This window comes from Megalops cyprinoides, chromosome 5 (assembly GCF_013368585.1).
Source record: "Megalops cyprinoides isolate fMegCyp1 chromosome 5, fMegCyp1.pri, whole genome shotgun sequence".
NCBI classification, from domain to species: Eukaryota; Metazoa; Chordata; class Actinopteri; order Elopiformes; family Megalopidae; genus Megalops; species Megalops cyprinoides.
In genome coordinates this window covers 29,540,662-29,567,493 of record NC_050587.1, presented here as the reverse complement: position 1 = coordinate 29,567,493, position 26,832 = coordinate 29,540,662, and the positions used below count along the sequence as shown (strand labels likewise).

The 26,832-nt window shown below is 45.7% G+C and overlaps 1 protein-coding gene across 1 annotated transcript in view; it reads left to right on the top strand.

Annotated features, from left to right (window-relative positions):
- The first annotated feature begins 982 nt into the window (after nt 1–982).
- ttc28 (tetratricopeptide repeat domain 28) overlaps nt 983–26,832 on the top strand; it is a 151,408-nt gene continuing 125,558 nt past the window's right edge. The window contains exon 1 of the mRNA XM_036529823.1: nt 983–1,852. Coding sequence (XP_036385716.1) covers nt 1,826–1,852 — 27 coding nt within the window. The 5' untranslated portion in view covers nt 983–1,825. The remainder of the gene's footprint in view (nt 1,853–26,832) is intronic.

The following is a 26,832-nucleotide window of genomic DNA, read 5'->3' as shown; positions in this document are numbered from 1 at the left end:
ATCTCCAGAGAGAGGGTGTTTTACACCTCATGTTGGGGGGTGGGGGGGCTTTCATTAGATGGAGGGACAGCTGATGGGTGGGGATCCCATTTTCACAACTCTGTCCTGCCATAGCCAAATTCCCAGCAACACCCCCCCCCCCCCAAAAAAAAAGAGAACATAACTCCCTTGTGAAGCATGGTCCTCTCCATCTTGCTGAAGGAACACCCTTCTCCATCTTGACATGTGTGGACACAGTCTTTAGAAGGACATGTCAGATGCACTAGGCATGCATCTACACATGTTTGCATTGAGGAATACAGTGATGGAGCGATTTGATTTTTTCCATCCGATCCAATCAAATGAACCAAGTCTGCAGATGGTGGCTTCATTTCTGCTATTCTGAGCAAGCTGGCAGCTCTGATTTCACCCATGATTGCAGGATAATGGGACACTTTATTCCTCTTCTTAGCAAACAATCTCTGCTGTTGTCATTGAAATTTCTTGGACATATTCACCCTATGGCCACATTAAGTGATTTTGTGGCTATTGTGACACCCTCTGAAATGCAGTCTATATCAACAATATTCAGTCTACATCAATTAACAATATTGATGCCTTATGTGTTGTAGACTAATGTTCAAATACATTTGCCACAAACATTCCATTATAAATTACAGTATCTGAAGTCCCCAAAAAGCGTGCTTGTAATTGATCAACAAATAAAACCCATCACATCCTATACATAATGTGGAGCTGATTTACACTGCGCCTACTTAGAGAAAGGAGAGAAAAAAAACAATCTCCTTTGAAATGTATAGATATTAGGAATTATCTGCACTGTGGACAAGAATTGCCTGCCGAAATGAGGCAGCGCGAGTCGACGGCTCTATGACCCGGTAGGCTGGTCCCTCTCTGTCTTTTGCTCTATATCAGCATAGCCGAAGCACGAAGGAGCAGGGAAGGAAGTCATTAGTGTAGTGAAGTCCAGTTTGTTGCCGTTGCAGGGTATCCTTCCAGCTCTTCGGCAGAAATTCTTGGGATTTTTCTGTTTTTTTTTCCTGCGACTGTTTCTCTCTCGCTCTCTCCATATTCTTACCAAGTCGCGCTTTCTTGTTTGAGTTCTCTCCTGGAATTACGGTTTGTTCACGGAATTTAAAAAACTGCGACCCTACGAAGGAAGAGGAGACGCAATCCGTATGGCTAGAACGGGTCTTTGGAATGCCGATTGATCATACATTTGTATACTTTTTCCAGGGGAGAGAGAAACAAGGAAAACAACTGTCTTGCTAAAGGTTTTGTACCCAGTCTTGTTTAGTTTATTAAAAGAGACACACGGCTTTTAAAGTGTAGCTAACACGAACCTCTATGAAAATATTTCTCATCATTGCTCTACACTGTCTGTTATATTTTAAATTCTTGAACATTCAAAACAATAAAAAGTTTCCGCATAAAAAGCCCCGTAAACCCATTGCTACAGTAGAAGGATTTGTCCACCTTAAATGAGGAATCTCGCTTTGCAACGCTGTTTCAGCCGAAACATTGCGTGTTGCGGATCGCCCTACCGCACACTTGAAATTTTGTTTATGGACTATCTGGTAATTAATTTCACTTGGTGAAGTTCCAAATGAACGTACTTTGGATTTAACTGGAGACTAACAGCAACGATCCCCGTTCGCAGTGTGCTGTGCCTCGTTTCATTTTCTTCATGCGTTTCTTCACGGAGGGAATATGCTGCAAAATTGAAGGAAGTCGCGAGGCAGTATGACTTGGTCTTGCAACTCCCTTGAATCGCATTTCTCCGCGTATATAATATCTTGATGTGGTACATTTTTGGTTTACAAATATGATGAAATGGCAGCCCCGGAAGAAGGTAAGGGAATTTTAAAATGACACTTTAAAATTTATTGTTTTGCGTGCGGTGAGGTTTACTATCCGCTTTGAAAGGTGCCATGGCTCGTTTGGTGTGGTTCGCGTTTATTTTAAATGTGATATATTCAGTATGTTTAGCTTGTGTTTCTATATTATTACATATTACAAGGTTAGCGGGACAAATACCACTATATGCTTACTGGTGTATGTCTCACACCAAATGCACATATTTACATGTTTTTCATGTGCCTTGTAATTATTTCCCAAGCAAAGTTGGAGTGCAGTTTAACTGTGAGCCTGGTTCAGCTGGCTATAACGGAATGTGCTACAGTTCTCTCTCAGTGGTTCTGGAAAAAAGAAAAAGGGTTTCAGCCTTTTACGGAGAGGTTGGGTTGTTCAAACACCTTGACGCTAACTTGCGTGGTGTAAAGGTGCAGGACAAGGGTTAGCCTCCAGGGCAAGCGGTGTGCCGGGAGGAGCGGCGTTACCGTGTCGCCCGAGGCTGCTCCGCTCTCCCTGCAAGCTGCTCTCTGTACTAGATCACAGACAGTGCGTTTAAAGATGCAGTGAGCGCTGCAGCTGCCCTGGGTATACCCACTACGCTAGCCGAGCCTAATTGCTTTGAAATACGGGGAACGCGTGCAATAGTATCCGCATGCTTGTGATGACTGAGCAGTTGTTCCACAGAGGCTATTGCCTTTTAGAAGAACAGACCAGACACGATCACTGTATATTTAGACCTTCTTTATCTAGTATCTAAGCTGATAAAAAGGCCCGTGTGTCCCCTGCTTGAATCATTTAGCTGGTATACAGGTTATATGGTTACAGGTATATGGCGACTACGCCTTGTGATATATCGTGATAACGGTCACGCTCCACATACATATTTCAAAATGTCATGCAATCTTCTTTGACATTATAATGCACTCTTTGAGAGTGCATATATCTGATATGGAGACTATAAGAATTTGCTGTGAAAGATAATGCGAGTGATGCGTCAGTTATGATGGGTATGCCATATATACCTATAAGACATTGGCAGGCAGCTCTCATCAATTAAGTGAAACGGAACATGGTAAAAAGTGGTTTGCAGTGGTTTTTGAAACAAGGACATGCTTTGTTATAATGTAGCATATGGTCATTTGAACTCATTATATATCCAATAATCTAAATATTTTGCTTGCTTTATGGAAACGTGAACACACTATGAGTGCTCATGAAAAATAGCTGGAATGAGTGAATAGGTAGTTCCTTTATTTGTCTCCTAAGACGACTAGTGCAGTGTGTAACATACCATGCATGGATGCCACAAAAGACATTACACTGGTTTTCCGTGTACACCGCTGGACTTAATGGCAAATGAAATGTTTTACACAAGGGATAGGAAACGCAGTGAGTCATGATTTGGCTCTGTGTGTATGTATGTGTGTTCGCGTGTGTGTGTGTGTGTATAAATTTCTTTTTATACCTGATGCATGGATTCCTGTCCTCTCATTTTAAATAAAGTGGCAAGGGTAGACTACAGCCTACTGCAGACAGTTATTAGTATTGGAAGTGTTTGTAAAATCACAAGCTAGATGGCCGTAGTCCAGTTTCTCTCTGTTAGTAGAAATCTTGTCCTTGGTGTAAATATTGGCTTTTTGTGAGAGCTACAAGAATGCTCACAGTCAGGAGTCAAGAAAAGAAAGGTCTTGTAATTTCCTTTCCTCCCACTTGGGGGCAAGCATCGGCAGATCAAAGGAACGTGCCGGTCTTCTCTTGCTCAGATGAGTGCTGGCTGTGTGTCAGACAGCATTCTCTCTCACTCACTTTCTATATGTGTGTGCTTGTGTGTGTGTGTGTGTGTGTGTGTGTGTGTTTTTGTGTATATATATATATATATATATATATATATATATATATGTGTGTATAAATAATTGGAATAGTTGTTATTGGAGGTAATTTTAGATGCAATTTCCCATGGAAGAAAGGGAATTCAAAATCCGAGCTCTGATTATAACATTATTATCACAGTAAATAAAAGATTGCAGCATGTTGCAATCCACGCTCGCAGCTGTAGGAAACCTCTTTCTGAGTCTGCGGATAGACCTCCCTCGGGGATTAAAAGCCCTTACTCACTGTTGGACTCCAAATACAATCACAGAGTCAGACCACGAGTATCATATGAGACGTGATTACTATTCATTGTTATTCAGGGGCGCCAACTTATTATTTTTTTAAAAAAACTGAATAAACCCTAATCAGGAATGACTATTCTTCAGTCTCTCTCAGCAGGAGCCAAACCTTATTTTCGTGAAGACTCATCTTTCATTAATTTGAGGCCTTGCATAAGTGTGCTGTTCAGCCCTCGTGACCCCTGAGAATGTTTGAGACCCCTCTCAGAACGGTCCACTGATGCGTGGGGCCGACCGATTAAAGCGCTGGCCGCTTAACGCGGCTCCTGATTTATCACTGCTGCGGAACAGGAGTGAGTCACCTCGCGCGCGCGTGCCTTTGTCCCGTCAGGGTGGCAGGAGTAACACATGCGCCATCCAACCTCGCCCACCTGTCACAGAGCTCGCAGACAGTCTCTTCCGTCCTGCCTCTTTGTTCTGAGGGTGACATTAATAGCACATTTCCTCCGGGGGAGTCTGCGTCTTTGTCCCTCGCATGAGGAATCTTTCCGCCGGAGCTGTCTGCCTGCGGAGCGGATAGGCACCGTTTGTGGCCGCCGGGTCGGGTTGCTGGCATTGCCGCGCGGGGGCCCCGGCCAAGAGCTTGCATTCCTCCCGCTGTTGGTTCTGTGGATTTCCTAAAGGGTTTAGTGTTTCAGCAATCTTTTACTCATAACTTTTTCATTTAATGTGAGCCTGCTCCGTCTTAGGGAGCTGAATGCCACATCTACAGTACATTTGCAAGTACAGTCAGCCCAAAAAGTGTGAGGGGATATTAAGGATCTGGATTGGAGGATCCTTTTCCTAATTTTCTTTTTAATGGAATGTAGAAGTAAAGAAAACTGCTATGTTCATTTACAGTATGGAGTCAGATCTTGTCAAATTTACAACACTCTCATCTTATTAGGTACCCTGTTAGTCTTACCAAGTACACAAAGAGAAACTAGTACAAGAAGGGATGATCATGACAAAGAAGACTCATCCTCAGCTCATGTTCTTTAAAACCCTCCACAGTGCTGTAAAGTGGTTGTATCTTTTTCATGCATTGTACCTTAGTGCCATGATGCTTTCACGGAACTGCACGCATGTGGTCACAACCGAAGATCATGGTTATTTTACCCATTCCAACACTGCAGATGAGTGCCAATCCCACAATCCTCGGGTGAAGTAAAATGATGTGCCCTGCAAAAGGAGGAAGATTGACCTCATCTACTTCCCTTTAGTTACCAAGCAGTAGGTGTGTGACCTCCCTTCTTTTGTTGCTGTAAGATGGGCTTCTCTTCCCTTTTTTTAGTCAGTATCCCCTTCGCACCCCTCCGGCTCTTTCGTGGAGTTTTGCTTTGCTGCTGCCGCCTGCGCTGTCCTCTAGCGTACGGCCAAGGGCTTCGCCTCTGTGAACGTGGCCCCCAGCTCACGCCAGCATGCAGAACGGGGGGAAGAAAGATCCATATGTCTTAATCCCCTCAGTCTCTCATTGGTGCTTTGTGATCTGTGACAGTGCATCTCAGCACCCTCCAGACTCCCCCACTTAATAAAAAACACACTTAATCTCTGATGTTGCCATCCCTATTTTTATTTGCCTTTCATTTCTATTTATCAGCTGTCATCCATGCCCGTTTTCCCCCTTTCTCCCTCTCTCTCTTTCTCTCGCTCTCTGTCTCACTCATGCCGTACTTGTGGGGAATCAATACTGGAGCTCTGGTGAACATGTATTGACTTTGCTGGAACGTTGCCTCCGCCGCCTAATAATGGATTACACTAATAAGTTTGATACTCTGTGTTTGCAATGTCGTTCTGACAGGGAGATATCTTTCCAAAGCAGAGAAGCGTAGGAAGAAGACTTTGTTTACTGCGGATTACGAGGATTACTGTGCTCTTTCCTAGTATTAATTCCTCAGCAGATTTGAGGGCGTCTCTGTTACATGCTCGCAGTGACTAGGAGAGATTTGCCTCATGGTTTGTCTGTCACAGGGGGTCAGATAGGAGTCATTGTCCATTGAAAGCAGCTAAGCAGAGGAATGTGAAGGCCTAAGATAAGTGGTAAGAGCATTGTTTGAGCAGTGTAGATTCAGATCCCAGGTGGTTCACAGCTGTTGTTCTGTATGCTTAAGCAAGGCATACATAAATATGAGCTGTCTAGGTAAAGGACTTTTGCCAATAATTTACCCATGCCCCTTGTTTTAGGTCCCCCAAAGCAGCGCATGCTCAGAATGGTGCAGAGTCTCGGTCAGTAGAACTGATTCCAGGTCATTCCAGAGAGACAGGTGGAGCAGAGTGAGAGAAGTGGTTGCTTGGAGACACCGAGGTGGTCTTATGATTCAGGCAGCGGGGAGCATGCTGGCTGTGCATTGGCAAGCCAGCGCTCGGTGGAGTGGATTGGAGCCTGGAGTAAGGCACAGGGGCCAAGCCAAGAATCAGAAGGGGTGGAATGTGCATACCCTTGGCAAAGTGTAAAAGTCCATTTTACATTCAGACACACACCTTTTTTTACTGCAGTTTTTTTCCACATCAGCAGCTGTGTCTGCTGTGCTATATCTGATTGAGAGTTGAAGCGTGCATCTTCTGCAGGCTAGTTATATCAAGGTCTCTGTGTCATCTCTTAGCCTCTTGGTTATGGTTTGGTTTGCAGGGCAGTAAAAGCCTGGAAGAGAATTAATATCGACCTAGCTAGACGCAAGAGAGTTAGGGCAGGGCCTTGTGATGAGGTCCTTTTCGCAGATCTTTCAGCCACACCAGTAGCTGCCTTTGAGTTATTGTGAACAGAATCTACCGTATCTGCATTTTCTTCCACCAAAACCATGCGCAGAAAAGGTTTCATTGTTACAGAAATATGCTCACTGCTTAGGAGCCAAAAAAGGCGGATGTTGTAGTTTGGAAGTCACTATTTTCGTGGGTAGTGGGGTTACAGAAACATGTGTCCCACAGTACTGTCAGCTAAAAGTCTGTTTACCTGTATTAAAGTATTTCAGTCACCCTGGAGATGAGACACAATGCATATCAGACTGGGATCAGCCCTTATCACAAGTAATATTCCCTCATCACTGACCTCATTTGGTACCTCTTAACCCCAGGCAGTTTCTTATATGTGTTTTCTTTGGGCTCCATCTTATTTATGAGATCTCTGTGGGAAGGCTATCTTGCCTCTGGTATGGCATCAATCATTGTGATGTTTCCTAGCTGTTGGCTCTACGCTTTGCAGGGGAAGTGAAATAAATTCTTAATGAGCGAAAATCCCTCAAACTCTGGTGTGGTTTTCTGGTGGCACAAGTGGAGACCAGGTAGAAGAGCAGTGATTCAGAAGGACTGGGAAATTGTGGCTGTGGAACAGCACAGGTTTCCAGAGGGAAGCTGGGGTCAGGAGAAGGAGGGAGTCGCTGTGTGCGGGTGGGGGGTTGTGAAGCAGGAGCAGTCCCCGTGGGAGACGATTGGATAATTAATGGCAGGGAAGGGGTAGCACCTGCTGTTTGTGACACCACAGCATATTTACAGCCCACCACGTTGAGCGAGATGCAGGGGAAAGAGCTTAGCAGCCAAGCCCGAATCCCAGGCTTGTGTCCCATGTGGGGGTGGTTGGTTGAAGGCGGCGAGGGACGCGATGGTTTGCTGAAATTTATGAGCTTGCCCCGATCAGCGTTCCCGCTTGGGCCCCCTCAGGGACCCTGGCAGAGATTGAGGACAGCACTCACTATTTTCTGTGTGCAGAGGCCTGCTGCTTGCTCATGCTCAGTCCTCTCTGTTCTTCGTTCCACAATTCACGAACAGCGTCTGCACCCTGTTCTCTGTCAAATTAAAAGTAACCGAAAACCAAGATGGCTTTTAAATATTGTTCGTGCTAATCCTTACGTCAGCACCTCTATTCCTGAACCTATTGTGTGGAGCACTCGTAGGTTTGATCATGGGCACCATTGACCCTGGAAAGTAATCGTCCCGCGAGCAAGAACGAGAACCCCTTGGTGAAGTGGGCTGTGTTTTGGTGCGGTGTAGGGATGCTGGACTTGCCTGCCAAACTGCATTTGGCCACAAACCCTAGGATGGAGCGGCAGATCTCTTCTGCATGTTGGGATTTACCTTATTAATTTGCTTAGCAGATGCCTCTTTTCAGAGCTGTGCTGGTTTATCGCTTACATTGCTCAAATAAGCTTGTCCATACAGCTGGATTACCAATAGAGATATTCAGGTGCACAGTGGAACCTTGTTTGGCTTTCACTGGTGTCGCGCTGAGATTTGAACCCATGACCCTTTGATGAAGAAATCCTGCCCTGCACCACATGCTGTAGAGCGTACTGTAATCTTAGGGTCCTGTGCCATAAGTAGCGGTGCCTTTTATGTGGTAGTCCTCTGCGGATGTGGAGGGTAAAGGGGTGGTGGCTCGGGCAGGCTTGAGGGGCGGTAGCACATGGTGCACTGCTTCTCCCCTGGCTGCACTGGGGGGGCTTGGGTCTGATTGTGTAATCGGGATCCTGATTGCTATTGATCCCAGTAGGCATGCCGCAGCGCAGAGAGACCAGGGTTGCCAGAGTTGGCCTGCGTCTGGGCAGCCAGCGCAAATACCGTCAAATGAGTAAACACGCTGGCCCAATTGCACTGCGTTTCCCAGTGTGATGAGGTGGAAAAATGCCTCAAATGCAGAGGTCCCAGAGGATCTGGTGGTTAGACTTTCTGCAGGACGAAATGGGGGCTCCATTACCAACAAAAACAATACTTGCAGAAAGCCTTGTATGGTGCCATTACAGGGAAACTATAAGCGTGGGCAGTGTCTTAATGCCTTACACTTGGAAAAAAATGAGATTAATGTGATTGGTGTGATCCTTTGTCCAGGACATTATTGTAGATCTTGTTCCATCGATACTCTGGAGAGAGGGGAATGGATAGTGATGTGGCATGGTGGGATTGTGTCCTCAGAACTTCCCAGAATGCACCTCTCCTTGATGTGAATCCGCAGATTATGCCTTCAAAGTAATGGGCTATGGGTGTTGTTATCTGCGCGTTAGGCTGTTTCATCATTCTATTTATGGACTGTTGCTTGACTGTCCTGCTTTCCTGTGTGGACCGAAGAGCGACCTTTAATATTAGCGTTACCCATGAGGAAACAGCTGCCTTGCTGCGCTACTGCCCTAATCATCACGATTGACACGATTGTCAGCGGTACGGAGATAGCCGCTAGGGGAGAATCCCCATTTGACTCCTGTTTTCTCAGACCAGTGGCACTCAACTGTCTGCAGCCTCCGTCCTACATCATTGTGACCCCGCTGTAACAACACCTGTGACATCGTCCCACTCCTCGTGGCACTGTGGAATTGATGGACCAGGAGTGTTTGTTACTGTTCCCTCACAACCCGCCTGGCAAGAGGAACAGCTAATGCTCCCCAAAGCCCGCTAATGCCACCCCAACTTTGCGAGAGATGGGATTGTAAGCTTTCGAGGGATCAATTTTCCGAGAGATACGGCCGGGGCTTACGCCGTTCGCGCGGTATCTTTGTTCGACAGAGTTTCCATTCGCGGGGCGCCCGTGGAGGCGGCGGGCCCGCAGCCGTCCCTAATGCCCTGAGCCGCTGCATTGAGCTCTGTGAGATGGAGCGGTGAGTGTTGCAATGTGGTGTTTCAGATAAAGATTGACCAGGCGAGCCGCTCAACAGTCATAGTTGCATGGGTTGGCCCCGGCAAGTGTGTTTGGGAGGAGATCTATCGGGGTGCCACTGCGGTTTTCTCCTCACCGCTCTGGGGCCTGCGCCTGGTTTATTGCGCTCCTCAGCAGTTTGCTGTTGAACATCTTGGGAGAATGAGATGCCGGAGGACCATTCAGACCAAATGGCATTGCTACAGAGGCAACAATGGCTAGCTGGGAGGAATTGTTTTGTGAGTATGCTGCAGTGTATTTGACAGCACACGTGTAATATATTTTGTATCCTCTGTTGATTTACACCACATTATTGTGTGGTATACATTGGCCTGTGTTATCTGTATCTGTGTCCTTGTATTCGTGTGCAGTGCATGCATAATGGATGTGTGTACGTGTGGGTGTGGAGGTCAGGGTTGTGAAGTCATCAGTACAGTGCGTACACACATGCATGCATACAGACACACACGCACAGAGCTTTGGTATTGGTTGTCTGTATTGTGGCACAATAACCTATAGCTGAGGATAAGGAACTGGAGTGCAGTTAGATGGCAGGGCAGGCACTCCCCTCCCTGCAGCTGCCGCAGCGGTTTCAGTCCTCGCCCGGTTCCACCGTGCTGCCGCAGCGGTTTCAGTCCTCGCCCGGTTCCACCGTGCTGCTGCAGCGGGCAGATTTATCAACTGCCAGGAGCAAATGGGGGGGAAAGGGAGAGGGAGAGCCGGAGGAGGAGGAGGAGGAGGAGGAGGAGGAGGGGAAGGACTGCTGAAGGACGGAAGGGAGCCCTATTCCCTCGCTCCATTTGTGAGAGGCGCCTCCATTACTCTCACATTGAACCTTGGTGGACAAAAAAAAAAAAAATTCAGGTTTCAAACTGGTCCAAAGGTCCAATCTGTCACTGTGCTTTGAGAAAAGAGTAATGAAAGAGACAGACTTATGAAAGAGCTTGATAACCACCCTCCCCTTCCCTACCCCCCCCATGCAGTCTGAAGTGGCTCAATGATGAATGGAGAATTTGCGGTTTAGGGACATTCAAACCCGTGAATGACTGTCTCAATTTGGGTCACGAAGAACAAAGGGGATGAGGGTGGAAGGATTCTGCTCTGTTTAATCTAAAACAGCAGTGTAGTGATGAATTATAATGCACTGGATTTTGATGGCAAAACAATATAGCCGTAACTTATGGTTACGGTTATAATGAAAAATTAATAGGCTGTTACTTCCATTTAACTGAGACATTTACCGCTGCTTCAAGAGGTTTTTAGAAACTTTTTCGTTTTGATGGAGGGGGGTTTAAGCACCAAAATCAAATGTCCCCCACTTCCTGGAAGCTGCAGGGCAAGTTTCCTTGGCAACGGTCACAAGTTGGATACCCTATTACACGGATAAATGTGAAGACATGGACACAGAAAAAGGAGGAAAAGCAGACCGGGAGAGCTGGTTGGCTTGATGGATGGCACGCTGCTCACAGGAAGCCCAGGCGGACTCTGGACTAAAGGTCACAGGGGATAGCTGGCCCTTAGGTGCCCCTTTACCATCTCCCTCTTATCCGGTTGGTCAGGGAATGAAGGTTCAGATTGATGACTGGTGGGAGCTGGAGGGATTTCTGCAAGGGTTTTCGGGGGAGGTTTAAGGGCAGGGAGGTCACCTCGAGGGGGAACACTGACCACTGCCCTGAGAGTTTAGCACAGCCATAAGGGTTAAGTTTAAAGGAGGAGTGGGATGGCAGTACCATCCTCCAAACTGTGATTATGTTGCAGTAAAGGGGTGTAGCACATAGTTACAGAAATTCCAGTGTTTACAGCTTACAGAGCTTCCTTATGACATTTGGTAGATTAACTCCGTAAGGTATTTGGTAGATGGATTTAATTTGATCTGTTGGATTCTCTCATTATTTCGACTAACATGACCTAAAATCACAGAGAAAGAAATAGAATGAAAAGGAAAAGTGACATCCAAAAAAGTTTTACGTTGTTGTATTTCATTAGCGGTAAAACAAAGTTAATTACACAAAAAATGCAAGAACTGCAGTGAGATATTTTGTGGAGAAAGAATAGGCATAAGAAATGGAATGAGGACCCCAAAAATAGAATGAAGCACCGCCTTTCTCAGCTGGAGGCAGACAGCTCAGCTCGTGCACGGCAGTTCAAGAGGAAAGCGTGACGGTACCATATACAGCCAGGCTGTATGCTGCTTCCCACCCTGGAAACACATGACTCTTATATTGGGTAAATGGAGTGCGGCGTGTAGCCGGCAGAGCAGAACGGGGGGGAGTTCAGCACCTCCTCGCTCACACGGACAGCGCAGTGCATCTACTCGCACGGCCACAATTACCCCGCTCTCTCTCTCTCTCTCTCTCTTGCGCACCCTCACCGCGGTCACCGCTCCCCTCAGCCGTGACCGGCTCGCCTTTTAGAGAGCCCAGAGTCCGCTTTACCAATTGATTTCCTTCGCTCTTCTCTTTTATAGGTGTAAGAGAGAATGGGGAAAAAAATAAGCCTCAAAGACATCAGTTCGGGCATTCCTGAAGAGTTTTATTAGGTTTCTTTGACCTCCCTAACACACACACACACATGCACACACACACCTTTGTCTGCTATTAAGGTGCTGAGGGCTAGTTGTGGTGTGCTAACAGGCCTTGATTGTGTGTTTTTGTGTGTGTGCTTGTTTGTATTTGAGATGGAGAGACCACTACTCTGGTCTCCTCACACCCTCGCCTGTCAAGTGTTAAACTCCGACTCCCTGTGTCTGCTTCCTATGCCCCATTTGACAAGACTGTGCTAGGAAGTGCTTTACTGCAGCTCATAAAAGCTGCAGGAAGGCAAAATTTATGGATACATTTCTTGCAATGGTCTCCCATCATGACTTGCTGTGCTTATATTTAGGTTTCTCTATTATGACTTTGCAGTATGGTGTAGTACATATAAAATACATTCCAACTGGGCCATTGCCAGTTGTGAGATTTTGCTTTCTTTGTGTGGGATGGATATGCATGTAGGTATACATTAGTATTTCTTGAGGTTTCCAGGCTAGATTTTAGCTGGAATCTGAGTGCAAGAAGCCTGTTGTTTCCTCAGTTATTCCTCATATGAAGCTGTGGGATTTCTGGTGTGGCATGCAGGAGTGGTAAGGTGCACCGGGAGCCAGACCGATTGGATAACTCACTTGTTTGGGTAGTCCGGCTGTCTCCCTATCCATCTCTAAGATTCAAATTCAAAGTACTTCGTTGGCATGACTTGACATACAAGGAAACACTGCCAAAAGCTTTTTAAATACAGGTTCCGTGGACTTGTGGTTCCACTCTGGAAACTTGTGTGGTCAGTCCCCGGTCGAGTCATGCAAAAGAATTTTTAAAATGGTACCCTCTCCCTCTGTGTTTGTCTTTTTGGAGGGACTGGTTTGGGAATATAAAATGTGCTTCCATCGTATTATTAAAGCAGGCACATTGATTGCTTTGCCTCTTTTATGTATTTTCTTCTGAAAGGGTCCTTTTTCAACTTGTCCATTAGCACATACCTCACCTGCCCTCTCCGGACTGGTAGAGACAGTAGCCCCATTTCATTGGAATAGCCGAGTCACAGGTTGCCGGTATACTCTTTATTAATTTTGTTTTATAAGGTCTCTCTCGAAGTGATGGGAATTTATGTGGTGACTTGAAGACGCGCAAGGACCACTAGGAGACTCCGGCGCGGGTGAAGTTTAATTGGAGAGCCGCAGAGGTCACACCCAGAGAAATTAAAGCCGGAGCCCGTCAGCATTACACACACAGACGCGCACCACCACCTTAATTCGTCCCCCTCTCCTGGCGACACTAATAAATCGTGCTGCCATCTTGCCTCGGAGGAGCCATGAAAAATGATGGGATGGCAGAGCGAGGGAGGAAAGGAGGAGAGGCAAGGTGGCGGCGGTGGCGGTGGCAGTGGTTGGGGGGCGGGGGACTGGGGTGTGATCTCTGCGTGGCAATAGATTTGCTGCTCCTGTAGCAGAGCAATCGATGTTCACTGCTCGGGAGAAGCACATTCAGGGGGTTCCTACTGTCTCTCTGAACGCTCCCTTACCACTGTTGCTCAAATGTCTGTGCTTGAATAAATCAGATAAATCTACATGCTCTTAACAACACTTCTTTACTTGTGCAATTGAGCTGTCTTTGTTGCTCTTTGAGATTCCTTTTGAACCAAAAGGCTTAGCTCACACTGAAGTAAATGAACACTTGCAGTAGTAATGCGTGGGCTGGTGTAATTTTAATGTGGGGAAAATGTCCTCTGGACCAAACAAGGCCTCAGCTGTCAGGATGAAATTGCTGTGCGTCAACTTGATTGTTGAAAATAAGGGATATTGAAACATAACTGTTGCTTTTCCATGAAATTACAAACTGGGCTGGCTGTGTTAAATTCAACTGTATATTTTTATGGGGACAAGGGACAAGCCCCACACGATGCATAGGCTCTATTTTCTGTTTCTTCTGGTTTTAATATTATCATCATTTGCCCTTATTATTATTGCACACTTTTCTAAACATGTCAATAAAGCAAACACATACTATGCAAGATATACTGTATCTGCTATATTAGACTTGCACCGGTTGTTTCTAATTTCTCAATGATTGTAAATGAGAGGTAATGACAAAACATGGGAAAATGTGTCTGCTCTCACAAGGAGCATTTTTGTTATTTGCTTTTACGAAGTCCACCATTTATTGGATTTGTTGGATTACTGTACATGAAACATGGCTGCCTTAAGCCACTGAATTTTAACCACTGCTAGGCATTATATAACATCCTCTTATAAATGGCTGGATGTAATTGCCTGGAATTTCATGAACAGCATCTTTTCGTAACTCTCTACCATAGTCTCAAGTATAAGTGTAAGCACAAGTTTTCTTTAAAATTATGCACAAGACGTGCACAAGTATGGCCACCATGAGCTAACCAGTTTTTAGCTGAAGACCTATTGGGAGGTGAGTGACTGAATATTGTGGCTGTAGGTCACATAGCATAGGAGCCGAGTTCATTTGGTGCTTGGTCCCCTTCAAAGTTGCTTGTAACATTACATGGTGGGATTTACAGCTGATCATATTTTACATCTCAAACATGTGTTTGCTTATGTTTACACTATATAACCCCTAGAAAATATCACACCCTTGAAAAAGCATTCACACGGCAAACACTCATTTCACTTGACTAAAAAAGATGTGATTTTCAGTATCATGCTGTTGTAATTACCATAAAAAGGCAGATGTACAACAGGAACGGATGAGCGGAAAACAATTTGTCGAATTAAATTACTAACACGATTAACATTTTCAATTTAACAAACTCTGTTCATTCAAAATTAATAAAGACTTGATGAAGACATTTTAAGATATGACTCACCTGATTCCGTATGCCGAACATGTTCTGTACTTGTATTCAAGTCGAATTGGCAGTAATGTATGACATATTTAGCCACTTTCATACATATTTATAAGCCTCTTCTGAGAAATGGTTAATGGAAAAAGCACAGGGAACTCTGTCAGTGGCTGTGTTTTCATTAGTCCAAAGTTGCATTTATTAATGTATTAAAACTAAATACTGCAATTCCTCAAACAAGTTTAGTTAAAATAGTAAACCAACAGATTATATCCACACTTCTCCTCTATCAAATGGTTAGTCTGTGTGATGTTATTTTTGCCCACTAACTTGAACCTGAGCATAATGCTTTGAGTATCAGGCAACACTGAATGCAAAGCATGCAAACTGAATTTAACTGACAAAACAGTAACCTTCCAATGAAAATGGTAGTTGTCTTTGTTTTTGGCAGGTACAAAACACACATTAGCTTTTTGTGTATGACATAAACAGTATGACTCACAGACTAGGCTTTCAGTGCTCAACCTTTGGCACTACCTGTGCAGGGAGTCAACATCGCTGTATTCCAGATTTTGACATGACTTTGAGGAGAATTCGCTATGGTGATACACCTGTGTCAACAGCAGGAAGCTCCGCCTCTCGCCAGCTGTCACTCCTCTCCCAGGTGGGTTGGCATGTGTCGGCCCAGCACCTGCTAGCGCTGGATTGAAGACAGGAAGCAGGGGCAAGACTGAAGCTGATCTGCATTTCAGTTTGAGAGCTCTCAGTGCAATTAGCTTCTAGTTATGTAATTTTAACAAGTGACTTCTGTTTTAATGTGCTGTCGAGAGCTGATTGGTCAGCACAACCAGGCAGGCTTAAAAATGTGGGGTATTGAATTACAGTGGGGATTTAATGCTTTACACTGCTGCTGTAAGTGCATCTGCTAATACCAGCAAAAACTGAGTGGTTAGTTGTGCTTCTGCTGCCACGTGCAGGCATGCACTCACACACGCACACACACGCACACACAGACGCTGTTGTGAACGGGGGGAGCCAGTTAGCCCATCCTGTGATTTAATGAAACATTTTGCCGCTTTCCGAAGGCCTGCACAGTTGTGTGTAGGAGCAGGTGTTTCAAATGAAGCCAGTTTACAGCGTGCCAGCACTGGCATGAACCGGCACTCGCTGGAGCCCCTAAAATGGCCAGTTTGGCCCAGCCCTGTGCTTTGCCCTCAGCACATTCCTAGAGACCCAAGTTTTGTGTCCCTGCAACCTATGTTAAAGCAGTTAAGTGGGAAGATTGGTGACCGAACCTTGTTTGGCTTGCATCAGTCACACTAATATTGCTGCTAATCAAATTAGAGTTGTTTGGGTGAAGTGGAAGATCATAGTTTTGGATGACTTGCATGTTTCCCTAAAGTAACATCATAATATTTTGTACGCCTCTTTAAGACACCAAGGAGTTAGCCTGCAAGGAGGTAGTATTAGCCTATGAGCACCATTTCCTTATCATATTTTTTTCCCTATTGGTGAACATCCTTTCTCATACATTCTTTCTCTGTTGGGAGTTAGGAGAGAGATGGAAGATGGGAAATGGAGTCTCTGGGAATCAGCATGATTAGCTGGTACTGCATAAGTACTGGGTAGGCACTTTTTGCATGTACATATTATATTGCCATGGACATATTATACTGCCATCTTGCATGTAGAGGCATTTGGCATGCAACTGGAGAATCTGCAGACTTCAAAGGCCTAGAAGGAGGCCCAGGACTTTGGAAAAACATCAGCACTGTGATCTACAGGACAGTGTGTGAAGTAGTTTAATGTTCGGAATCTCTTCATCGCTAATCCCCTGGACAGCTGTAGGGTGTAATAATAGGGCCCCTGGCCCGGGGTTTGAGTTCTGGGAGAGACTCTGCCACCTTTGACCCATTCACTCAACCTTGGATGCTCTAGTTAAATTATGTCCATGGGGTACCATTTCATGCATTTTATGTCAGGCGATAGCTGTCAAAGTCGGTTAGGATGAAGGCATGTACTGAGAGAATAACTGATGCAAAATTCAATGAGTGCACTACTAATGAAAGTTGAAATCGTTTATCCCTGAAAATGCTGACCTCGGATCAGTTTTTGTCTTGTTCAGAAAAGAACCGTGAAGAAAGAGAGCAATTTTGTCAGTGTTTAGAGGAGAGAAAAGCAACTTTGTGTGTCCCAACGTGGACAATTCTGCAGACGCCCTTGCCACCAGAACGCAAACATTCCCTCGTTAGGCCCGGCGTGTCGTCCTTGTCTGACCCCCCCCCCCCCCCCCACCGTCCGTGGGCCCTGACTTCCCTCTCTCTTCCCTTTCAGGCGACAGACAGAACATCTCCCAGGAATGCGTCAGCATAACGGCATAGGCTCGGGTAACGAAATTGAAGAGCGCGGGTGACAGTTGTTCGGCGGCGCTGTCTGTCTGCGACGTTATCGGAAGCATTCCAGCCAGGGGGGACTGTAAATTTGCGTTTTCATTTCCTCCCACGACAAAGGCTGATGTTTTTCTTGGATGTGCCGTGCAGGAAAAACAAAACAAAATTGAGCGAGGCTCCGGTTTAGATATCAAGTGGATTGTTTGCATATCCAGCGGATTGCATATTTAATGTTCCTCATTACTTATTGATACAGCCATTTATTTATTTATATCAATGTATATCTTAAGTGCTTTGCTGTTTGGAAAATTAGTGTCAAATTATCTCATTCGAGAGCTCTGCTTCTTTCATTTAAAGCGATGGCGAGTCCCGTGGGGTTCTGGAGAAGAGACAGATTGGTTTTCGGGTAACCTGATTAGAATATTGTTCAAGTTAATTAAGAATGAGGTTTTTTTTTTCTTTCTCTGTGTAATCTAATTATGGCCTGAGATTTTCCAGTTGTATCAAATGAAAGTTTAACTCCTCCCTGGGGAGTGGACACGTTTTCCAGAGTGGAGCGCAGACAAGGCCATCTCATCCCGAAGGAACGCGAATGCGGATCACGGGACTCACAAACAGCATCTTGGAATATGAGTCTTTTGTCGGTTGATAGATTACACTGACTGTAAGTTACAGGCACATACACTTGTCATTAAAACGTGGTCCTGGAGGGTATGACTAAAAACAGCAGCTAATCTGACATGGAGCCACGCTTTAGGCTATGCCAGGTTCCACTGGAAGAAAAGACCCATGTGGCATGATCATCTATTACTTAACTTAGCAAATGCCCACATTCAGAGTGACCCGTGTCTCACCTCTCCAGTTAATTCCCTCATCTTTTATAAGGGTAATATACCCAAAGGACCCTGCTGAAGGGAGTGACAACCTGCTGAAGGGTGTTCCATCTGGGATTTGAACCAAGGACCCTTGGTAACTGTGTGTCTGAGTGCCTGTGAAGGCCATGCTGTGCTTTGAATAGTAGCAACCTGTCAATTTTAGGCCAAAGCCTGTTTTTGCACATGCTGTGGGTGGAAGTCCAGCATTCACGCATTTCACCGATGATTTGGTACACTGGTGTCTGGTTGAGGAGCTCTTGAGGGGTGGCAGTGGTGGGGGTGGGGGGGAGGAGGAGAAACCTCTGTTGACATGTGGGCTTGTTGAGATTCAGTACACAAGCACACAGTCTCTGGCAAGTCCAAGGTTAACAGAGCTGGAGTTTGGTGGGGTGGAGGGGGTGGATTTGCTCTTGCCCAGCGCATTTACATGGTGAAGCTTCTTGACTGGGGACCCCGGTAATATAATTGCAAACAGATGGTGAGTCTCTCTCTCTCAATCGCTCTCTCTCTGTTTCTCTCCCTCTCCGCTGTGGGAGGGGGAAGGGGAGGGTCAGGGCTGGGTGCACACATGAAGAAGAGAATTTCTTCTCACTCCCTTCTGCGTTCAAAGGTGACAGTAAAGAGTTGTATTCCGTGCAAAGCACCACTAAATCTCTGCTCACGTATTGCGCATCTCCCCCTCCTTTATGAACTACATCGCTTGATCTAATCAAAGGGCTGCTATCAAAGGACATAAAAACAAAGGTTTTGTTGCAAGTCCGGCGGCTACAAGTGCCCGTTTAACTCCTGCATTTGTAAGTGTTGTAACGACACTAAAAGACTCTCTGAGTCTTGCTACTAAAGAAAGTAAAGGCGGAGAATTGCAGTGCCAGCAAATCTGCATATCTGTCTTTGGAGCGAACCCCTGTGCTGCTGCCCATCTCCCAGCCTCTTGCTGCACCCTCTGAAGATGATGTGAAGCAGGCTTTTTCGAGGGATGCTGTCTGCGATGCGCCTGTGAATTGGGCTGATTCTTGCATTTTACATCAAATGTTCCGATTCGCTGTGATACTGCGAGGATGAACTTCACGAGGCGAGCGCTCCGGTGGAATACGGAATATATTAGTAAGTCTTCGGATCCCTTGCAAGAACATTTGCCTTGGGAGTAGCAGGTGTCTTATTTTCATACGGCAGGTTTCTGTATTCAAAGCGGCATCTTATCCCAGGGCTCTGATCTAGGGGCTCCAGTAGGATCCATTGGGGAAAGAGGGGAAATTGTGAAAAAAAGGGGGAGGGGTGGTGAAGCTGGCAGGTTTAGTTGAGAACTTAGAATTTGTATAATTGCTGGGATGTGCTTCGCATGTAGTCATATTTCCATCCACTGGGGACACTCTCTCCAACAGGAGCCTGCCAGAAGCGCCCAATTAATGAAAACGTAAAAGGATTGGCTGCTTACTGCTCCCTCCCCTTTGCCAGCATGTTCTGTCGCAGGTTTGTGTGTGTTTTGGGCGGCGTGTTTTGTTTTTGGTGGAAGGGGTGGTGCTGGTTGAAATGCAGCAGAGATCCTGGCCTCACTTTCTCTGCCCTTTTCATGGCGGTTCAATGAGGACCTTTGTCAATATGTAGGCTAATCTCGTCTTTCCTTTGATTGTGTTCATGAATATTGCATATCCCTTGCATTTGCTGAGATTAGTCCTCATACTTATCCCCTAGTTAATTGAAAAGCGTTTTTTGGCTCACTGCAGTCTGGGACCGTGTGGTGGGGCGTCCCATGAAAAGCACTGTTTTTGAGTCTCGTCGTTGCTCCAGTTGCCTCCCTCAAAATTGAAAGACATGGCAGGCAAATTCAAATGGAAAAGGAAATGGGTCATATAGACATGCTACTTCACAGCATTATAAAATCATATTTGTAAATATTTCCTATGTCACTGTTTGATACATACATGTGAAAACTGATGCATTTTCATTGCAGCAGCTTAAGTCAGTCTGGACCCAAAACCTCAGAGAGTTATGGTTTCAGGTTGTAGTGCAGACAGACTTCTCATAATAGAATCTGGAACGGGGACGAGTTAATAAAGCACAGATAAATAAAACAGCACTATGTCAGGGAGTTGTTTGTTTGGAAGAGCTTCCAAGCCCTTTAGATTAGAAGGGGTGGGGAGACAGCCAGGGGAGCGGACTGAATCGAAATGACAGCTCTGATACAGAAATCAGTTTTCGGGATTTATTCTAATGCCGGCTTTTTTTCAAAAGTTCCATCTCTCTTAACTGTCTGGGCGGACAACATTAAGGAAGGGAGATCGCCATTTCAATTTGATTTCTACTCGGTTGCTGATAGGGACACAAGCATCAGCCAGCTGTCAAGATGAACCGTCCACGCTGCCTGTGGACTCCTCCATCTTCTTATCATGCGGCTAATTTCATGCAAACCTCTCTGAGGATTTCAAAAAGGAGATGCTATCTGCTGGACGGCTCTTAAAAATGAGGGGGAAATTGAGCCCGATCTCTCGTCCTCCATAGAGGGAACTATCACCGACCCCCAACCCCCCTCCCCCAAGCTCCCTCCCCAAACCCCCCCCAAACCTAATCTTTTCCTGAGATCGTTTTATTCTTTCCATTTTTCTCTCCTATCTTTGGCAGCTATACCTCCTCCTCCCTTTTTCTGTCTCTTTCTCTGTCTGTCTCCCTGTGCTCTGGGGAGAAGGGGCCGAAATGAAAGCGTTTTTCATGTTAGATGAGCTCAGATGTACAAAAGGCAGGTGTTCCCTGGTGTGTAATGAGGAGCACACTGGGTCTCAACAGCCCACCGCAGCCAACGGTGCGAGCAGTGTGCTCCAGGACAGATGTGCTTTGTTCAAACAGAATCGGTATTTCTTGCCCAAAGAGTCCACTCAGAGGCCCGTAGTGCACACACACAAAACGCGTGCACACTGATGCATTCCTTGTGTGAACCGGTCAGTTACGAACGCTGCCGGTGGACCGCTGTATCAGATCTCCTAAATCACAGAAAGAGTGCACACGTGCCAATGTGAGGCAGGTGAAATGCTTTGCTTGGTTGGGTGTTGAACAAGACTCGGCCTTCTCTGCTTGTCTCTAGTAGAGGCGCAGAGTGAAAGAGTAGCAGATGGAATGTGAATAGTGTCAGGAATTGCTGCATACCTGTTGGCTGATTGTTTTATTTGAATCAGCTGTAATGCTGACGCCGACCAGGGCAATGTCCTTGTCATCGTGTAAAGTTTTGTCTTGTGAGGAGACAGCCTTCATTAACCTTGTTGCTGGGTAATGCCTGCGTGTCTTGGTACTCAGGTGATTTCCCTGCCTTTGGCCTGCCTGGATGCTAATTTGCAACTTGTGGTCTTCCCGTTGGATGTGCCTGTGTGGTTGTGGCTGCCAGTTCAATGAAAGGTCCATCAGCGTGGTGCGGTAGAAGGGGGAGACTGGACATGTAGTAGCCTTCCACAATCCCTGCCTTTTGCAGTAAGTGAAATGCGTTTCATTGAAGTAGCCCGCAGTTTTGCGTAGCAGTGGAATACCTGAGTAAAAATGGCACCTCCTGAAGGATCTGTTGTGTTGTTGAAGTAAATATGAGGACATAAGAGGCTGGACCTGGATGGAGATGCTGCTGAAATGGTCATGCGTACTCGTTCTGATTTTAGCCAGGCTGGAATGCAGCTTGTGGCCCCAGATTCAGGGTCGTGAGTTTGAGACCCACACAAAGAAACACTGTCACTCTGCGTGAGTTTTTCTCCAGTCTTCCCGGGTGAGAGACGCCTCTTAGGGGAAAGGAGTTCCATCTGGTAAAGGGGGCAGAGTTTCCCGCCTTGTCTGGTTAGCATTTGTAGCGTGAGGACATCACAGCCTGGTGAGAAGGAGGTTTCTTAGCGATTTTCTGTGGCTGTCTCTTCTGATTCTCGAGTGTCCTCCCCTAAACATGTTTTGCCCCTATTGACTGCTTTTATGTCCTTGCCTTCAGTGCTTGATTGCCGTTCCCCTCGCATACTCGTCTTGGTGTTAAATGTTTAATTATGGGGAGTGTAAGAGGTTGCCCACGACTTGTAGGGATTAAATATTTATGAAACCGAATGCTTACTCGATGGTGACGGCTTCTGGGTGACTTTCCTCTCTATCCCTTTGGGGAATACGCACAGCAAAGTCAGCGGGGCGTGGAGCGTGAGCCCTTCATGAATATGCCAAATAAAACCAGGTCGCCTTGCGCTAAACGCTGTGAATGACATGCATACTGAGTACCACCGTCGGAGTCGGAGCCTGGCCGAACCAGAGCGGGGATAGCAAAGGGGGGGAAAATGGTGAGACAGAGCGACGTGCAGCTACAGACCCCAGAGCATTGTGGGATTGCGGCCATGCCAATCGTGCGAGTCTTTGAAACTGTGGAGGGAAAATCGTCTCATTTCACAGACGATCGGAAAATAATCCTAATGGAGACTCAGAGACTATGGAGCTCATGTTTCTGCAGGTACAGTAACGTGCAAAAAGCAGCCCACTATTTCCGAAACCAAAAAAAGAAGTAGGGAGGAGAAAGAGAGCTGGGCTTTGGCGTTGATGAGAATACCAGAGAGAGGGGGGCGGGAGCAGAGAAAGGAGAGTGGAAGAGGAGGAGGAGGAGGAGGAGGAGGGGGACTATTTTTAGCAAGGCGGTCATACCTGTGCCGGCTCTCTAGAGAACTGACCCAGCTCTGAGCCGTGGGGCACCCCGGATTCCCCCAGGAGACCCCCGGTGGGTCGTAAATATGGTTCTGTTGTCTGAGGCTGCTAGATTGGTATTGCACCGGGTGGCCCCATGTCAAAAGAAACACCCCTCTCCCCGTGGCCCCCCCTCACAGACCTTCTCTGCAAGAAAGGGGGTAATTACGCAGAAGAAATGAAACCTGAATCAGCAGTCAGCCCGCAGATCCCTCTTAAAGAGTGCCCCCATCTGTCTTGCGGCCTCCTCCTTTGTCGTCGAGAGGACCCTTTGACCAGGATTGATTTCTTGCAAATTAAAAGCAGCGACAGAGGTGCTAAGTGCCTGATGGAGAGAGTGTCTCTTCCTGATGCCTGCATCTTGGAGTGCTGATGTACAGAGAGAGAGGGGTGGGGGGTCACCCAAGAATAAGCTATAGGATATACAGAGGTTCAGCCAGGCCTCGTGGCACTGACCCATTGGTTAGATATGGGTGGTGATGAGACAGGGGTTAGTCTGTATTGTGTTGCGGAGTGGCATTTTCCAGTGATGGTCCTATTGGATCCAGTCCAGGATGTTTCTGTAAGGTCCTGAAGATACAGTTGTTCAAAGATTTACAGAGCAGCTCAATTCACAGTGGTTTGAATTGTTCCTCCATGCAGAAACTAAATGCGAAACTAAAGCTAAAAAACTCAATTGTGGCCCTGTTAGATGAGAACAGGGTTGCAGGCCCACAGCTTACACAGCCATCTCCTGTGATACTTTTGGTCAGAGCTCTATCACTGAGACTGGCTTTTAGTTTCATTGTGCAAAGGTTTCCTTCACCAAATTCAGACTCATGCATCCAACATTAAGACAACTGGTCCCCCTCAGTTCTAAGTATCCTTTAAGGTTAAGAAAAACAACAATAAAAAAACACACATCAGCTATTGTTTGCAGGAGCCGCAGCTTTTCTGACATCCCGATGGCGGTGCCGGTCTGGTATCGAGCGTTCCCTCTCCCCGGGGCCCTGCGGCAAGCAAAAAAAAGCCAAACCCAAAACAGCTGTCAGGCTATCTAAGCCGGAGCGCTGAGCGAAAAACAAATAGAGAGAGTGCTCTTTACCTCGCGCAGTTTCCCTCGCCCGGCCCATGGAAGTCCCACCGAAGGAACAAACGCTTGTTTGGCGCTTCGCAAAAGAACACCAATAAGACAGATGAGTGAACTGGAAGGATGAAAGGAAGAGCTGGAGGACAGTTTGGCGACGTCGCGGGCCCTGGAGACCCTGAAGACAACGGCACCGCCAAACGTGAAGCTCCGTGGTTTATGTCATCTCTCTCAAACAGACGGCCGCCCCACTGTTCCTCGTAAAATACGCTTGAACACATTTCTCCCTCGTTTCCTTCGTTGGGGGAAGATGCAAGAGACCAGACTCCCAGACCATGATCTGGTTTGGAATGTTTTTATTTTTATTATTTCCTCTCTCATCCTTTTAAAAATTATTTGGTTGTATATTTTAAACGGTGGAGAAGGCATCCTTGGTGGATGTATCTTCCTAGTCTTAGCCAGCTGATATCACCCAATTAGTCACACCAAATTGAAAACATGCATGAAGCTCTCTCTGTGAAGTCAGCCTAAAATATTAACAAATAAAAGAATGCACATTCACAACACAAGCACTTCATGGAACTGGGCTTAGCAGTATGTGTGTTCCCTCTAAAAAACTTTTGTGTTTCTTCTCATTTAAGTGTGTATGCATGTGTTTATGTTATATGTCTTCTGTGTACTGGTTTCAGGACTGTTTGTATTACACTCTGTGGTTGTACGTGTTTAATTGTGTTTTCTTTATTGTGGTATCTTAGTTAGTACAGACATTATTTGTTAATTTGTTTATCATTGTGTTTTCTCCATAAAGAATGTAATTTGTCTGTGTTTAATTTTACAGTTTTGTCTTGTGAATCCTGAATGTGCTTCAAACAGGGTTCATGTGTATGGAAAAAAGACTTCCTACTGATTCGCATGCTCCAAATGTAAATATATATTTACCAGATCTGCTTCTATTGCTCACTATAGCATATTGGTGTGTATGTTTAGCACAGTGCATTGCCTTGGGTATCTTGAACACTTTCCGGAGAGTGGATTCACTTGTGGTAGCTATGACCAGGGAGGTTCTGGGAAATCGCAACATTCAGATTTCCTAGTCCCTGCACACAAGTCCCCAGACACCTGATACTGATATTTCCACATGGAGATAATTACTCCAGAGCCAGAAGAAATTAAATAAGCATAGCACACAAAAACATGCACACGCACATGCACATCCCCATACACACATCCAGACACACACACACACACACACACACACACACACACAAAAGCAAACATACCCGCACACACAAAAGGGCTCTGTGGGAGTCACAGGAGTCTCCTGTTGTGTTTTCACATGCTCTGTTTAACAACACTCATTTCAAGGCAGTCAGATCAGGGCAGGATTAAGCTTTCTTTTCTTTGAGGGCTGTGAGTGGTTGTGCCATTTATCGATGTTCCACCTTTAATCCGATTAGTCAGGCAAGGAGGGCACTGGGTGCGGGTTTAGAGGTCTGTATAGGGACTGCATGAGGGCCACATTGAAACAATAAAACTTTGGAGATATTCTGTACAGAAATCGCCCTAGGCACAGCTTTTAGAGTGCCATTGGTTGTGGGCCCAGACACGTGCATCAGTAATCTATGACGCTGTACCGAGCTTTGGATCTAACAGACTGTTTTTGTATTCTCTATGTGTCTTTCTATGAATATGCCATGCGAATAACCAAATGCTGCTTGCTTTGATTGGGTGTAATTTAGATGCTGGATTGTGTGTGATCTGTGTGGTAAATTTCAGTGTCATGACTCATTATTTGAAGTTCCAAATGAAGATTGGGGAGAAGAATTCTTAGATAATCCCCAGGCAGTCAACAAATCCGTCCCAGCTTCAAGTATAAAAAACCCTTCACCATTTCCTTCTTATGTCAGCTGTTCACAGCATCCCTCCTTCACTCCATTTTCTCTTTATTTCTACTCACATGTATGATGTTTAGGGTAGGATCAACAACCCTGGCCCATAGCAAGATGTAACCCCTTCCTTGGACCCCAAGCCAAAAAGTCCCCCTGTACCCTCATCATCAGCAAAGCCCCATATTGTATTAAAATTCTTACCTACTGAAATGGTAACTAGAATTTATTTGGATTTGGTTTGTGGATTATGCCGGTTTGAATGTTTTGCCAGTTTGAATGATTATTTAGGAAGGCACCCTCACCCATGTGATGTCTGAGTGTGGAATACTATGGGAGTCTTTTCGAATTTGAAACAACCAATTTCTAAGTGCTAATTATTGCGACATTTCTCTGGCAGTTATATTTTTGGACCCTTCAATGAAATAAATCCTTATGTCCTTTTTTAAGAAGGTGACATCACCCACTTTAGTCAGTTTTAATCAGTAGCTTAAAATAGTCAGCTTGATTCACAAATGTACAGCTCTGGGTGGTAGAGCTCTGAGGTCAGGTGGTGAGCTGATCAGACAAATGCTGTGATTGGTTTTTTCGGATCTATGGTCATATGATCTGCCACCGCTGTGTGAGGTGCTTTGCAGAAGTGCTGATGCTAAATGAAACTTAGAGCTAGTTTTAATATTGTTGCATAACTCGCAGGTCTGGATTTCGCCTCCCAACATTCTTGACCCTGCCAACCACAGGATAAATATACTACATTCATTATATTCTCTGGGACACTTACTGATAGTTTTGTTCAGCTGTACTGTGCTTTGTTGATCTTTTACTTCCTGTAAGTTCAGGGAGAGCAGGCTAGATAATGGCAGCAGGCCAAGTAACATGGAAAGTGAGTGGTAATTGATTGTAGGCACGATATTCATGCAGCCTATTATTTTAGTACAAACAAATACACATCATGTCTTGTTAAATGA